Here is a 17,682-nt window from a genome sequence, read left to right as displayed (position 1 = left end):
CCCTCTCCCTCTCCCTCTTCCCCATTCTCCTTTCCTGACCCACTCTGTGTCCTCTGTAAGGTGTGTTTAAAGAAGGTTTTAAATGTGGGGCAGCTGCACTGGAGGACATCCTATTCTCATACCTTATTTCTAACTGTTAAAGACTGAACAATGAAGAGACCTTGTTTCCAGCTGAAGAAGCTAATGAAAAGTGGGACTCAGAAAACTACTGTTTATACAGTGGCTACATATATTGAATACCCAATTGTTACATTTGCAGAGAATGTTGCTAATGATTTTTGTTTCCATGATTTAAAAAAAAATGATTATCATTGAAAACAGATAAAGGATTTTTAAAATGGAATTTACAATAAAGTACCCATTTCAAAAGTCTATTTTATTTATATTCACAATGAATGTCTATATTGTTAGTGTAACTAGGATACATCTAAAGGTTTTTCCATTTTGAAGCCACAATGATCACTGTTGAAGGGAAGACAAGTGCTTAATTATTCTCCAGATAGAGCTTGTAACTCTCTTGTGTGTTTTCTTAGTTTGCTGGTATTTAAAAAAAATATCAGAGAAAATGTAAATGGGAGATCTTATAACCATATTAGATGCATATGTTTCTAAAGGCTAATTTATGTATGATTTATAAATTATTCTAACAAGTCACAGTTCCTGTTTTAAAGATGCCTAAAATCTTATCAAGAATAGAGGATGTGAGCATGTTGAAATATATCTTAACCAAAAGTAGTATATATCGTGCTTGGGGCATCTTGGAAATTGTTTTTCTATAGACGAAATGGTAAGAAGGAAAATGTGGAAATAGGACATTCCATTTCCAGATGCAGCAGCTCTTACACCTGGATAAAAGGAGGGTCTTGAAAGAGCCAAGATGCCATATGAATAATTTTATAAAGCACAGTGCTAGACAGCACAGTGCTAGGAACTCTGAGCCTTCTCCATCTGGACATTAGCTTCCAATGTCAACCCCAAAGCCACAGGATTTTAAAGGCTAACTTAGGAGGGTCTGTTCAGGTCTTCTCTACTGGTTCACTTCTTGCCGCAGTATGCGTCTTCACTGGAATTCACAAATGCTCTCAGAACGCAAGATGTGTGTGTGTGGAAATGGGCCGCACCCAGGGGTCAGATATTTCAGACAGCATGAATGCTTGCTTTGCAACCAGGATAACCTGGAGTTGGTTCCCAGAATCCTTGGGCTTGCTGGTCAGTCATCATAGCCTGAGCAAGTTCAGCTCAAAATAAAAGTAGGTGGGGCCTGAGGAATGACACCCAAGGTGGTCCTCAGACCTCCACATTAGGCGTGTGGACCTGCATGGGTTCGCACACAGGTATCAGGGATAAATATAAACTGCATGTGGACATCATCTAGAAAAAAAAAATGTGAGCTACTTTTATTTTAAGCTATCTACTATAGTTTTCGCATTTATGTCATCCAAAACTTACGTAAATGTTTAATTGCTGCTGCAAGAGTATGTCGAGATCAAGGGCCGTTAATTAGGCCAATGGTGTTCTACCATCACTGGTGAGATCAGAGACATTATCCAGTGCAGGAGGCGGGAGGAGGTGACCTATCTCTTACTCTTGTGATTGTTTTCACTCATTAATACTGAATTTCTCAGTCTCTAGTACAGCCATCTAATCATTCTGTACTCAAATGTACTCATTTTCCATTATTTTATCATAGCAACAAAAGGAGACCAAGAAATCATCTTTGAAATTCTTATGCAAGTGAGGAATGTGACTAAATAGAAAAGGGAAACGAGGCTTAGGTCACTTCTCATACCAGTCTGCAGTGTACGTATTGACTCAGATATTTGTGTATTCACTTAAACCATTGTAGTGCCAACTACAAACTGAAAGGATGACCAACTCAAATCTCAGCTCATGCTCATTGGTGAATGATGAATTTTAGAACAGCTGTAAAATCAATAAGATTTCTACACAAAGAAAAATGAGGATAAAACAAATGCAATCAAACTGATTGGAGTAGCAAGGAAAATGAGTATCCAGTAATTATAAAAACTAGATCAAGCTGGTATTTGTATTTGTGTATATGCATGTCTGGATGTATATGTGTGAGGAGATGGGAGACAAAGAGACATAAACAAAGTTGTTATCTTCATATATAACATATTCTGAGAATTTCATTTTTATCCATTTATGGAAAAACCATTTCCCTTCAGATTTAATAGTCAATGCATTTTAAAAAGCTAAAAGATTATTAAGCAGCTTGCTTATTTAATCAAAGTCTATTAACATTCTAAAAAAAGTTAAGTTGTGATGAAATCAGATTTATTTTTATACTTATTAATAATTCTCCTGCTGACACAAGATTATTTGGCAGCATTCAAATCCATGAATTATTTTTTGCATTGTAAATGATTATTTTGGTATATTTAGAACAAAGAGGAAAAGGCTGTCTAATTATACCCGATTTAGGAAAAAGTAATGACAGATAAATGGAGTTTAATTTTTTAAATGATCTACCTCAAGACTCAGCTATACCACTCAGGCATATACCTAAGGGACACTGCATCCTACAACTACACTTGCTCAACTATGTTCATTGTGTCTTTATTCATAATAGCCAGAAACTGGAAGCAACTTAGATGTCCCTTAATAGAAGAATTGATAAAGAAAATGTGGTAATTTACACAATGAGGTGTTACACAACTAATTTTAAAAATGTCATAATGAAATTTGCAGGCAAATGGATGGAACTAGAAAAAATAATCTTGAGTGAGGTAACCCATACCCAGAAAGACAAATATGGTATGTACTCACTTAAAAGTAGATACTAGCTGTTAAGTAAATGATAATCAAGCTACAATCCATATACACAGAGAAGTTAGGTAAAGGGAAGCGTTCTACAGGGACACATAGATCTCCTTTGGAAGAGGAAGCAGAATAGATTCCGCAAGTGCACAGAAAGTATCAGGTGTGAGAGATGGATAGATGGAGAGAGTATGGGGAGAGATGACTGGAACTGGGAGCATTTGGATGGGGGTTGTGGAAACCTAGTGGGATGGAAACTTTCTGCAATCCATGAAGGTGACTGTCCTGAGAACTCCTTAGTAATGGGAGAAACAGAGTCTGAACTGGCCATTTGTTGCTAGAAAAGGCTTCCAGTCAAGGGACTGTTGAGATTTTAGCTAAAGAGGTCTCATGGAGATCCCTAAATAACCCAGGCTGATTCTAGGACGGCAGGTTGCTCTGTGAAGACTGACAGCTAGAGCCATGGCCAAGGACAACATCCATAGAGCTCATTGAAAGTGGAGAAGTCGAGCTGGTGCCGGGTTGGAGTCTTCTCCCCATGTTCTAGTTTCTTTGATGTGGGAAGGCAGTCTGCAGGCTACAGAAAGAGAAACCCAGACACCAACAGAGCCACAAAAACATTCTACCTACAATCTGTCCTGCCTGAAAGATATGCTGAGGCATTGGTGATGCAGAACTTGTGGGAGTGACCAATGTCTGGTTTAACTTGAGGTCCACCCACAAAAGAGAGCTCATGCCCTCAGATACCTAGATGTCCAGTAACTGGAGACTGGATAGCCCAGAGACCTAGGGTAGAACCAAACACAACTGAAATAAAATCAAAGAAATAATTCATAAAGATATTTTGCTATACTTGTACATCTATGCTGTGTCTAGTCATCATCAGAGAGGTTTCCTCTTGGAGCAGATGGTAGCATGTAGAGACCCACACCCAGACATTATGCAGAGAGTTCAAATTGGAGGTTTCCATTGGGTCCCTTCTCTCAGAATCCAAGGAACCTTAGGAAGAGGGGGAGGAAAGGGTGCAGAAATCAGAGTGATCAATGACACCAGGAGAACTGGCCCAATGCATCAATCAAGCAGTGCTTGTATGGGTTCAGTGAGTTGGAAAAGACAGGCAAAGAGCCTGCATGGGTCTGCACAAGGTTCTCCGAGTACCTGTTATGGCTATCTGCCTGGTAATATTTGTGGGACCTCTAACAGTGAAAGCAAGTATATCTCTGAATCTTTGACCTGTTCTTGAAGATTTTCTTCCTTCTATTGGGTTGCCTTCTCCAATCTTGATATGTGTGTCTTCTTATTGACTAGATAAAGGCCTTGGCTTTCATTTTTTCCTGTTTGGCTATTGTCACTTGGAGACTTGCTCTATCTATTTTGAAGAAGTGGACCTGGGGGATGGAGGAGATGGGGAAGAGGTAGGAGGAATGGAGGGAGGGGAAACTGTGGATGGGATGTATTGTGTGAGAGAAGAATCTATTTTCAACAAAAAAGTAAAATTAAAAAAGAAAAGGGAAACCCATTGTGTAGTATAGAGATTTCTAAGAAATTAAACTCAAAGTGGGTTACATCCAGAAAGTTGAGAAGACCCTTCATTACCTGGACACTGGTCAGAGTTGTGTACTGGTAAGCCTTGACCACCAGGTAATTAGCTTCCAAGTCTATGAGTCCGAGAATCATATACTTCCACCATCTTCGTCGTAAAATTGCCAGGAGGTTTTCTTCTCCTGTATAAAGAAAAAAAATGACTGAAGTTTTGACATATAACATATTACATATTTAGAACTGTAAAATATTGTTGTTGCATTATGTACCTATATATGCATTTTTTACCACATACTTAACCAATATTTTAGTGGGTTCATCTATCAAAGACTTTCATGTATTACTTAGGAAATAGTCTTCATGGCCACTTTCAGGGCTCCAAATTAGCTTCTACTGTTTACCATGGGATTTTTTTTTTACAGATATATGAAAGAATAATTTAATTGTTACATTAGAAAAGTGAAAAAATGAATGCAAAAGGTTGCATTGCACAAAAACTCAAAGCATGATGAATTTCAAAAGTCTGCTAAGACAGATACAGACAAAAAAAGAGCAGATACTGGAAATAGTTTTGTGTGTGGCAGTAGGTCTGTAGTAAGGCTCCAAGATGGCATCCAGAAGATTCTTTTGCTTGACTATTTATGTATAATCTAGAGATGTGTGAGTGATGTATAGAGAGAAAGCTTTAGGATGGAGGAGACCACCATCTGACCCTTGTCTTTGTGCTGCCAACAATTGCATCACCTTGTCTTATATTCAGAGCACCTGAGGAGACTTTAGATATCTTCATTCTTATTGTCATATCTATTCCAGATTGAAATAAATCTTATTCATCAAAGTAGCCTTGTCATGATTACACACAGTTCTTTGAGTCCATCTCAGAAGTCTTCACAAACAATGTTGAATATTCAGAAGCCTTGAGTGAATAATGATGATATATGTGACTTATTACACATAGTAAATTATTTCAAAATATAGATGTTTAAAACAAGAAACCTTTTATTGTGCTATAGTTTTAAGGAGTAAGAATCTAGATGCAACTTAGCCAGGCAAACTATTAGCTAGGGTGAGGTCTTATCTGAGGGGCTAAAGAGGAGGGGCTACTTAGTGAGAAAGCCCCCTCCTTCAGCTGTTGGAAGCTTCACCACAGGGGACTTTTCAGGGTGCTGTCTCAAAGCCACAGTGGTGAGTTTTCTTCAGGAAATGGAAAGGGAGATTACATTTCACATAACCTCACCCCCAAACTGACATTTCTACCCTGTTCAATTCACTAGAAACCTAAGTCCAGCCTCACCTAAGGAGGATGAACTTATTAAATATGTAAATGCCAGGTGCCAGGAACATAGGAGACTCTTTCTGAGGTTGCCTGCCACTGGCCTAATCTGTTACTGATGCCCAAGGGTCTATCTTCCTTTGAGACAGACATGGAGACTTGAAGACCTCATTATTTTTATGAGTGGCCTTTCCAAATTCATAGAGACTCATGAACACTAAGCTTTCAGGTTATCAGAGGCTGCAAGAGTACAATATATATGTATATGTATAATATATATGCATATGTATATGAAGGGTAACCTGACCTTTGCCACACTTCTAACAATTGAGGCTCTTATCATGCTAACACTCTGCCTTAATGAGCCATATATTTTAACATATTGCCTCATATTCATTTAATTTTTATTTTCTTTCTATCTATCTATCCATCCATTTTTCTATCTATCTATCTATCTATCTATCTATCTATCTATCTATCTATCTATCTATCTATCTATTTGCCTACCCCTGTTCCCAACCATCCAATATACAGTTGATTCTCTGTAGTTCTTTCAGGGCACTGAGACTTCTTAGAATTTGCTTCTTCACTGTTTGGTGGTGGTAGCATTAAAGCCTCACTCACATATGTATCTATCATACTTAACCTACTGACATATAGTCAGTTAAATGGTTTGAAATGATTGAAACAAAGAACAGAGAAAAGTGTGAAGTGCTAGCTATCTGAAGATGCCAAGAGGCAGCTGTGGAATGTGAATTACTCTACTGATTTTGCAGTTGGGTCTACAGTCAGAGGATGTGATCCCAAGGTTGGTCCTCATAGCTGTAATGTGTTCAATGCCCTTGCACAGCACTTTCAGTTTCTTGTCTACATCTTGTATAAATCCACATTTACATCAAGATTTATTTTGTAATCAGTGACTCTCCATTGACTGAATAGGCCTATCATCTCTGGAGCTTAAAAAAACAACAAAACAAAACCAAAAATCCAACATCTCAGAAAATTTAATTGGTGTTTGACAACCAAGGGTTGGTCACTATACTAATATTAAACTCTAGCACTTACAGTTTATTAATGGCTATTCCTAGAGTAACTAGTGCTAAGAATGTCAAAAACATACAGCTGGAGCATGGAAATTTTCTTTGGACCAAAGAATGGTCATTCTCTGTTGTCTGAGTCTTTATAAGTGCTGTTCCCTCTTCTTGGGTACTTGTGACAGTTTGAATGAGATTGGCCCCCATAAGCTCAAATATTTACATGCGAGCTGATGAGATACTGGGGAATGGTTAGGAGATGTGGCTTTGTTGGAGGATGTATGTCACTAAAGGTGGGCATTGAGGCTTTAGAAGCTCATACCAGGCCCAATGTCTGTCTCTTTTACTCTCTCTGTCTGCTGCCTGTTGATCATGATATAAAGAAGTTCTTAGTTACTGTTCAGCACCATGCCTGCCTGCAAGCTGCCATGCCATTTGTCATAATTATAATGATGATGGTCAATTAACCCTTTGAAACTGTAAGAAAGCATCCAATTAAATACTTCCTTTGATAAGAGTTGCTTTGGTTACAATGCCTCTATCTAGCGATAGAACAGTGAGTGGGCTGGAAGTTGTATTAGGGAGTACTTTATTGCTGTGACAAACCTGACTATATGCTTGTTGGTAGAATGTGGACTTTGGATCTTTGGACTATAAGCAGCCTTAGTTGGCCATATGAGTAGGAACATGAGCAGTGATGCAGAGCACAACAAGGGGACACAGATGTTTCAGAGAGGAAAATTATTAACATTATTATTAAATTATTATAAATGGTCAAGAGACTGTTCTTATGATATTTTGACAAAGAATGTGGCCTCTTTTTGCCCTTGTCCTAAAAAGTTGCCAGAGACTAAGTTGAAGAATGTTGAATTAGTGGTGTTGGCAGAGGAGATTTCAAGGTATCCTAGTATTGACTGTGCATGTGGCTATTAGTGATCACTCTTATGAACATCCATAATGGAAATCAAACAAAAACAAATAAAATTAAACAGAGCAAGAAGAAATACAAAATGCACAGTTTGAAGGGGAAAAGAACACCAGAAAATGTAAACTTGGAAGCAAGTCTAGTGCACAAGAAGACAAAAAGTTTAAAGAAATTGTTCCATTCAAAATGGAACAAAGAGAGTGAATGAAACCCTGCCCAGTTAAGCTTTCAACTTGTGAACAGGAATTAAAGGAAAGCTTAAGCAGCCACACAACCATCAACAACAGAAAGCTGATGCAAATGTAATTTAAAGAAAAGGCTAGTTCTAGTTGCATTGAACAGCAGAAACTGGCAACTTTGGTCAGATAGTTCTGGCTTTAGAGTCAGATACAAAACAAGTAGAGGGGCTATAGAATCTTCCTCTTCAGTTAAAAAAAGCTGCTGAGGCCAAGCATGTGGCAGGGGATCCATTGCATGGAAGCAGAGAGAGAGACCATTGCCTGAAGCTGTAAAATTAAAGCCTGGATTGATTATATTGAGACCCCCAGCTATTGGAAATGCCAGAGTTGTGGGATTACTGTCAAGGAAAGATGCAGACCAAGTGTTGAGCCATCCTAAGAGGGAGAAGTGTGCTGGTCTCAACAAAGCTAAAAGGAGTTGGAGATCCTAAGAGTGTTTTTGACATGGGCATGGAAATGCAGAGTTTGCAGTTTGCCCCACTGCTTTTTGGTTTTGATTTGGTTCAGTATTTCTTCATTATGCTTTCTTTCCTCCACTTTGGAATGGTAATGTATATTCTGTGCCATTGCATTTTGAAAGTATGTAATTTGTTTTTTATTTTATTGGGATACAGTTAAGAAATTGCCTTGAGTCTCAGAAGAGACATTGGACTTTTGAAACTGTCTTAGGACTAGTTGTGACTTCTGAAGTTGATCTAAATGCATTTTCTAATATTTTAGGCTATAAAGCTATAGGGGGCTGGAATGCAGTGGTTTGTATGAGATTGGTCCCCATTGGCTAATATATTTGCATGTCAGTGAAGGATTAGGAGATGTGGCCTTGTTGGAGAATATGTCACTCTAGAGAGAAAGGGGATTTATTAGTATGAATTGCAGCCTGTGGTCAAGGTAAGACAGCAATGGCTACCCCGAATGAAAGGTCCAGGAATCCAGTAGTTGTTCAATCTTCAAGGCTGGTTGTCTCAGCTGGTCTTTTGTGGTTTCAAATGTCCATACTAGGCTGATATGCTTGACTTCTCTCTCCCCGCCCCAACCCTTTTGCCTGTCCTGACCATTAGGATGCAAAGCTCTCAGCTTCTGCTCCAACAACACATTGCATGGACTAAACCTCTGTTTTTGTTAAAACCCAAATGAATAGTAGTAACACCTGTGATAAAAATTTTCATAATTAATAATTAATAGTCATTTGAAGCAGAAAGATACACTTCTAATCTGGATATTTGAGGTCACAAAATAAACCTTTAATTCAAGTCTCTTGAGGCAGGAAGGTTTAACTTTAATCTGGGCTACACCTCCTACTGGCAGCACATATGAAGAACCTGAAAAAAGGAAGCTTGCTTTCTCTCTCTCTCTCTCTCTCTCTCTCTCTCTCTCTCTCTCTCTCTCTCTCTCTCTCTCTCTCTCTCTCTCTGCCTGCTTGCTCTCATTCTCACTATCAAGTGCTTTCCTTCACTGGCATTACAGCTGTCCTCTTCAGGATTCCAGCATGTACTAAAGCCAAATGAGACAACCAGCCTTGTAGATTAAACAACTATTGGATTCCTGGACCTTCCATTCAGAGGCAGCCATTGCTGTCTTAGCTTGACCACAGCCTGTAAGTCATTCTAATAAATCCCCTTTCTCTAAATAGATTCATCATAGAAGTTTTATATAAATTGTTACTCTAGAGAACCCTAACTATATACCCTTGATACTATAAGCAAATCTCTAAATCAATAGTTTCTTTTATAAGAGTTGCCTGGGTCACAGTGTCTCTTCAGAGCAATAGATCACTAAGTACTGTTCCTCCAGTCTCCAATGATACAGAAAATATTTCTTTAAAAAAAATACAATTTTTATTAAAGATTTTCTTCATTTACATTTCAAATGCTGTACCAAAAGTGTGGGGAATTGCAGGCTAGTCTCCAATTGAGCTGAGGTCTGAGCCCTGAGAGTGGTGATAATACACCTACATGACAGGGTAGGTGTTCCCTCATGCTCCTGGAACTCTGTCTCCTGCCTATGTTACCGCCCCTCACAGCCCCCACAAAAGAAACATGGTCAGTAGTCATGTAGTCAATGGCCCAAGCTTCTGATCTTCAGGCTAAACTCCTCTCCAGTTACCAAGCAACAGTGAAGACCATAAAAAGGGCTTTTCAGTCCCACCTCCCTTTCTTACTTCTCACTTTCTTATTGTTTCCTTCTTACCCCTTACTCTCACCCCCTCTCTCCTCTCTCTTTGTCTTCTCTCCTCTCTCCTTCTCTCTCTCTCTCTCTCTCTCTCTCTCTCTCTCTCTCTCTCTCTCTCTCTCTCTCTCTCTCCTGCATTTCTACAATACAGCTCTAAAACCATAGAGAGTCTCTGTGCTTCAATCAATATCCGCTGCGCTCACTCTCACAGGTGTTGGGAACCTCTCTTCCCTCATCCCTCTCTCCTATAACCCCGGAGCTTTAGCAAAGTACCTCTGGGAATCCCAGGTAGGGCTGACCCTTGGCCATCCCCTGAAGAGTGGGATAGAGGAATGCCCACCCAGGGATGAGTGGAAAGTATATGGCAGCTCTCCCATGCTTGACTAACCAGAGAATAGGTGGAACTCTGGCGGGGTATGGGTCTTCCTCACCCCTCTTCACCAGGGCCCCCTTTTTTGTTCCCAACATGAAAGTTCCCTAAACACTTCCCTCCTGCCCTGCTCCCCAAACCACCCACTCCTGCTTCCTGGCCCTGGAATTCCCCTATACTGGGGCATTTAATCTTTGCAAGACCAAGGGCCTCTCCTCCCAATGACGGCCGATTAGGCCATCTTCTCTACATTCTGCTACTCACTGGGTTGAGACCCCCTGATATATGCTCTGTTGATAACTGCTCCAGTCACATACAGAAATTTTTACTTATCTCTATTAGTCATTAAGTTTTAACAATCTGAAAAATTGATGTTATCTTGGTCTTTATCTCCAGCCTCCAACATTCCTTGACAAATAGTCAATAAATAATATATGAATAAAATTTACATTTAGTAATCTCAGAAAGGGTAAATAACACCAAAGTTGAGGTGGTTAAAATATATGTATTACAAATATTCTTGTTCCTTCCACAGCAATAGTTTTCTAGTTGAGTATGACATTGACAAAATTAATTTGGTGAGTATTTGACACATAGTGTACTAAATAGAGGCCATAAAATTGTTAATGGTGTATTTAACCTTAAAGCAGCAATTCTAAAGTCACAGGTCATTCTCCCTGCTATTTTAAAAGATGGACAATTGCCAAATTCAGAGCCTACAAGCCACATTTCAATATCTGTTACTAGAAAATAGGATTATACTGATGTTACTTATCCCAATAACCAAAGGTACATACAAGTTGTACTGGCTAGTTTTGTGTCAACTTGACACAGCTGGAGTAATCACAGAGAAAGGAGCTTTAGTTGGGGAAATGCCTCCATGAGATCCAGCTGTGGGATATTTTCTCAACTAGTGATCAAGGGGGAGANGCCCCTTGTGGGTGGNNCCATCTCTGGGCTGGTAGTCTTGGNTTCTATAAGANANNAGGCTGAGCAAGCCAGGGGANGCAAGCCAGTAAAGANCATCCCTCCATGGCTTCTGCATCAGCTCCTGCTTTCTGACCTGTTTGAGTTCCAGTCCTGCATCCTTTGGTGATCAACAGCAGTATGGAAATGTAAGCCGAATAAACCCTTTTCTCCCCAACTTGTTTCTTGGTCATGATATTTGTGCAGGAATAGAAACCCTGACTAAGAAACAAGTCATTCATTATATGGACTCAGGTGAATGATAGGTTGCCTTGTTAATCTGTTGATAACAGTTTCAAGGAAATACACAGCATAGATGTTTCCATTGATGTTCTGCAAACATTCAACAGATCTGATAATTATCCAAGATGGACAGAGACCGTTTTATTTTTGACTGATTTAAAAAAAAAATAAGCCTTAAAAAACTGCTCTTGAGGATTTATCTACCTGTCCTACAGTGCTGTACAATAGACCATTAAAACCTTAAAGTAATGGCTATGTATTCTTAAAGTTCCTGTGTTAAAGGTCCCTCCAAAGCTCATGAAACAGAGTCATCCATGGTAATATAATACTCTTATAATTGATGAATGTGAGTGCTTTAAAATCTCCTCTGGATTTCAATCTTATTAACTGTAAAGGGTAACGAAGCCTATGAGCAATGAACAGAATCTTTGGGACCAAGTTTGGGTATTTAAATGTATTCTATTTGCTATAGTTTTGTTATCTGTATGATTAAATATAAATAAAAATATTGGATACAACAGTATTATTACATTCTTTACCTTAATTTAAAAAAATTAATGTTCTGTGGTGTTTGCCTCAGTTCTTTTTTTGAGAAAGTATTACAGATGAAATTGAAATCCACCCTCTGCTCCAGACAAATTCTATTTCAGAGCAGCGATTGCATGGGATTTTCTTGAACATTGCTGAGTTTGGAATGTTTTAAGGTTCTACATATGAAAATTCAACAACTGTCACAAGGGAAGGTAGTCTTATAAAACTACAGTCTTTCAGTGTTTTTACTTAGCTTAAATTTAGGAAAAACGGTTGATGGCTCATTAGCCATTCTTTCAACTCAAAATATCATTTAATCTTGTGTAAAATCCTGAGATGCAACCCAACAAACTCCCCAGACATGGATTAAAAGCCCCCCACACACACACACATACACGTACACATACACAAACACACACACAAACATACATACATACACCTCACTCCTTGTGACACTTGAAATATTTTTTTTTTGTTTAGAAAAAGTGTCTTGTGGTATATCCCTGAAGTTGCTATCCTCATGAAAATACCACTTATAATATGAAATCCTGCTCACTAGCTAAAATCTTTAATGGTTGGCTTACTAGGGATGGGTTGGGGGCAAATGCTTTGATTTGAAATTATCCAGAACAATCATAATGAAACTCTGCATTAATATAAATCTCTCAATTTTCCTGGGGTGAGCATGCTGAGAAGAAAATGTATTTGTCCTTTTTAATGACAAGACTATTTTCCTTTTCTTCATCCCATTTTGTGAAAAGTGCCCCGTTTACCTTCTGGACCTATCCTGTAATTGGCTCTGATGTCTGTCGACATTAGGCAGATGAATCTGTCAGTTTTGTGAATTTTGTTTTGAACAAAGAGCTATGTAGCAACTAATGACACACGATGCAAGGGGAAGAGGCTAAAGCAGGCTTGCCTCTGGATGTCTGCCACGTGCTTCAAAGGACAGCATGACAGGAGGTACCAGCCTGAACTCTTGAGGGCTGACCTTGAGCTCTGCCACCCGAGCATCTGTCACAGTGGACACATAGGTTAGCCCCAATGTGGGATATTAACAGGATCAAGTGTCAGTGGGCCAGATGCCTGGCAAAGCAGCAAGCTGGCTGGCTCGTGCTTCCTATGCACCCTCCCATCTCTGATATCCATCAAGGCCACGTCTGCTAACTGTCATTCATTTCCCAGTGAACACAGTTGTCAGGTACAGGGCCAGCAGCACCATGTGTTCTTCCTCTTCTTAGCCTGATGCTTCCAAGTCTGGGTTAAAAGCAGGGAGTCAGAGACCTCTGTGAAAACAGTGGCTGCCACTTAGCAGACAGTGTCACCTTGGGAAACTGTGCTCATTTATAAAACGAGGCAAGTAGCACTTACTTGAAATGTTTCTGCTTAAGTGGGAGGAAATGCATATACAGTATATGGTTTCCAGTAAATACTGGATAAGAGATGGCTTTCCCTGTGAGGAAGATATTTTCAGATCAGAAAACTGGAGTTACAAGAAGTTAGTTTTTCCAAGATCTGTTTTAATCTTTTTCTTTAAATTTTTTTTTTATTATAAACATTTACTTCTCCAAGAATAGTGCTTTTTGTCTACCAGGAAAACATAATGAAACAAGTCAGAGGTGCTTCACATTATTTTTTTTCCTGAACATAAGTTCAGAAAAAGGCATGTAAGCAATGTAATAATAGCATATTTTCTCTCCCCCTCTCCTCTCTCCTTTATGTGTATTTCCAACTAAAAATATTGAGGAAAGTATTTACAGAATTAACATTTTTTCTTATATCAGCCTATGGCAGTAAGTACCATAATACCAAGATTATCATCTTCAAACACATTTTTTCATTAAAAGAAACAATGGCCTTTGGAGAAATGGCTGCTTACACATGCTGAACCTAGAATAGCTTGTCACTTTGTCACACACAAGAGAACAGGAACACTCCAAGACTACAATGTTTTATCAACAGGATCCGGGGACTAATCTGAAGAAACTTTCAGCTGGAAATGGTAAGGTTTGCAAAACTGTATGAAATTTGATAAATTCATGTTTTTTATGAATTACAAAACCGCCAGGAATCACAACAACAACAACAAGTATCCAAGAGATATTAACAAAGATGTCAGTTAAGCCAAATAATGATTATGAAAATAGGTAGACAGTGAAAAATCTCAAGTCCTTTCCCCTTTTCTTCCCATGATTTTGTGTGAGTTCCACCACAGAGTAACTAACACTAGATGAGAGATTTTATGATAATATTCTATTGTTTATGATTATATTGTACCTAAGAAATGAATAAAGTAGTGATTATTAGAACATAAAAGCTTGATCCCTCCTTATGAATAAGTGGACATGAGCCCTGATGCTAGCAGTAGCAAGGAAGAAATAATAACGCATCAGGACCCTTGTTTCTTGGCAAGAACAAAACACCACCTCCATGCTGCTATCTGCATCTCTAAATCTGAACAATCCTCCGCACTTAAGCATCACCTCAGAAGGCATGGGTTAGAGAGACAAGTTAAAGCATTAAGAAGATCCAATCAGCAAAATCCAGATTGCAAGCATGCCATAACCTTTCTGCTTGGCGTTTGCTCTGTTGGATGATATTAAGTGTGAGCTTGTTAGAAATGCAGAATCTCATCCCTACCCAAACGAGGAGGTGATTGGAATATGTGTCTTTGATCAACCCCCCAAGACTATTTAGAAGGGATTTGTCATATTAGACAAGAAGTTTCAGCATTGCATTAGGATAAAAGTGAAATTTTTAGGATGAGATAGCAAGAAAAATACCAACCACCTGACACATATGGCCATTGTTTGCATCCCAATCTAAATAAACTAAAACATATATATTTGTGAAACAACAGAAAACTTGAATCCTCACAGGTAATTGGGTGTGTATTGACTTTTCAGTGTGATTATGACATTATTGTAATGTTTTTAACTTATTGTCTTTTAGAAATAACACTGAAACAGTTATAGATGGAATGCATGTATCCTGAAACTCTTCTCATAGGAAAAGGAGTGGTGAGAGTAAGGGTGAAATTAGCTTGGGCATCAGTTGAATTTGTAGCAGTTGAAATGTTGCTGGTGGGGTTCAATATAGCATTCCCTCTCCTTTTCTATTGTTGTCAATTTTCATAATAAGAAACTTAAAAAATAAAAGTATGCCATTATGAAGAGAGGCTCTTGCTAATAGTAGAGCACTGTCTGGGACATATGAGTATCAACAGTGGCTTTAATCTTGATGTTTGTAGACCTCACTCTTCCTTACTGTGGCCTTGAATTGTAGAAGTTATTATACATTTTATAACAGCTAGAAAACACATAGCTTTGAATTGCACTCTATACATGTCCTTGTTTTAGTCTTGGAGGTCAGGAGGAATATTTGACAACTCTACTGGCACAGGCCTTGACAAGCTCTTAATAGCTAAGAACCTCTTGTTCATTCCCTGCCTCTGTGTGTGTGTGTGTGTGTGTGTGTGTGTGTGTGTGTGTGTGTATGTGTGTGTGTGTAGCTTGCCCTTGTATGATAGGAAATAGTGTCCTGTCTTGCATCTTCCTTTATAGGAAGTGCCTATCTACATGTAGGCTACAAACACTTTTGTAGGGAATTCTTTGTGCAATGAGTTTCTATAGAAAGTTACCAGGGATTCAAAGTACTTCTAGAGTATTACCCTTTAAGCAGCTGGCCCTGCTATCTGAAGACAGGATGCTAGAAAGATAGAAGCAGTTGAACAAGGTGGTACCCAGCTTGGTAATATGAGATTCAATGGTTCAAAATGCAACTGTCTATAATGACAGAGGAAAAGATATCAAGAATTAAGCTAGTATCCCAAGAAAAGCCTTTTGCATCCTGCAGAAAGCACACAGGGGGCATAGACATCCCAGGAGGCAGACAGTACAATGCTGTTACAAGATATATTACTAGCCCTGATCATACATGAAGGCACAAATGCAGCAGTTAACATTGATGAAATATTTTGGCAGCAAGAACAAAAAAGGCAAGACCATTTAAACGTATTCATAATATTAAAGAACCCATTGCCTATAAAATTGTATATTTTTTTGTATACTTCGTTACATTATATATATTTGTCATTTTTTTCTCCCCAGTTTTGTCTTGTGTGCTCTTTAAATTAGGGTGCTATTAAAACTTCCAATTTCTGGGCTCCATCTCAGACATGTCTGGGCTGGGACTCAAGAGTCTGGAAAACTTTTAAAAGACTCATGGAGACTATGATGTTACTTGTGTTTGATTACATTTTGGCAGTGTGGTTTAAACTAATAAATAATCTGGACATGTTTCTCTCTCAGACATTTTCTCTAGAGTTTGCTCATTGTTATCTGGTAATTGAAAGCTACTAACAAAGTAGCTTTTAGTATAGGAATCTGTGTTATCCCTGTTCTAAGGTGATTGGAATCCCAAGGTGTGTTGGGGGCCTGAGACTATCCACAAAGGCATGAGGACCTTCCCTCCAATACCCCATTCGTGTAGAAATTTCCTCATTTTGTACCATAATAAGCCTTTCTGTAAATTTTCATAGTCCTTATGCACTGTCCTATTGATTTGGAATCCCTGTCTTGTATTTTAAAAATGTTTCAGTGTGTTACTCTTGTAATGAATAGTAGTAAATTAATAAACAGGGGAGAGTCCCTGTTTTATAGCCTTTTCTGTTACACCCTTGTAGAAATACATCATTTTCTGCTTAACAAATGTTTGGTGATTTGATTATAAACAAATAGTGAGATATATACCATACAGGCAAATCTCATGGAGGCTAAAACTCCATTTCTGTTACTTTCTAATATATTTTTACATCAAGAAATTGTGGGACACTTTAAATTCCCCAATCATTTATTTATTATTGTCACTATGACATTGATTCAGCCTATATATTGCCAGTTTGTCTGTTTAAAGTTGATAATGAGCCATGTTAAAATTCATAGAGTAAAGGACATTCTCAAAAGTCCCTTTTGCAATATAAAGTTTTTAAATCTCAAAACAAAACACAACAAAATTACTAACAATGCTTATTAATTGTTATTCTTAAAACCATGAGAGTTTTTTTTCTCAGATATGTGCCAATTGTTAAGATAGAAATCTTTGGAAGTTGAAGATAAATATCTGTAGAAGTTAATAGTCCCTGATACATTACAGATGGCTTCCAAGTTAACATATTCAGGTTCTATTAACAGCTCAACTATGGTACCTAGACTCAGGGTGAACATGGACAGTAACTGGTATGAGATGAAGTTTTGGGAACCAAAATATACTTGAATGTATCCCCGGGATGTTGTGGGTTACTCAACAGCTTTTCAAATGATGATCCATTTGTCCATGTATTTCTTTGGATATAGAGAATGATAGGGAGCTTATATGTCAGTGAAAAGAAAGCCTATGAGAGTCCCAATTAGTAGTCAAAACATGAGAAAAGGAAGATTCATGGTCTAAAATTGGGATTTTTAATATGTAGTCAGGAGGTAGTTCACAGTATTATCTACAGTAATTCCATTGACCTTTTGTGGTCTCTTCACATATCTCACATCTTGGGTCTAATTCAAAGATCCCACTTAAAGGACACACACACACACACACACACACACACACACACA

The 17,682-nt window shown here is 38.4% G+C and overlaps 1 protein-coding gene across 1 annotated transcript in view; it reads right to left on the bottom strand.

Annotated features, from left to right (window-relative positions):
- The window catches only part of Slc35f1 (solute carrier family 35 member F1), a 417,926-nt gene that overhangs the window by 87,818 nt on the left and 312,426 nt on the right, over window positions 1-17,682 (bottom strand). Inside the window, exon 3 of the mRNA XM_021205043.1 lies at window positions 4,378-4,505. Within this exon, the coding sequence (XP_021060702.1) occupies window positions 4,378-4,505 (128 nt within the window). The remainder of the gene's footprint in view (window positions 1-4,377; window positions 4,506-17,682) is intronic.

Source organism: Mus pahari, chromosome 9, assembly GCF_900095145.1.
Source record: "Mus pahari chromosome 9, PAHARI_EIJ_v1.1, whole genome shotgun sequence".
Classification (NCBI taxonomy): Eukaryota; Metazoa; Chordata; class Mammalia; order Rodentia; family Muridae; genus Mus; species Mus pahari.
The sequence above is the reverse complement of the archived record's forward strand: the minus strand, read 5'-3'. Positions and strand labels throughout refer to the sequence as shown.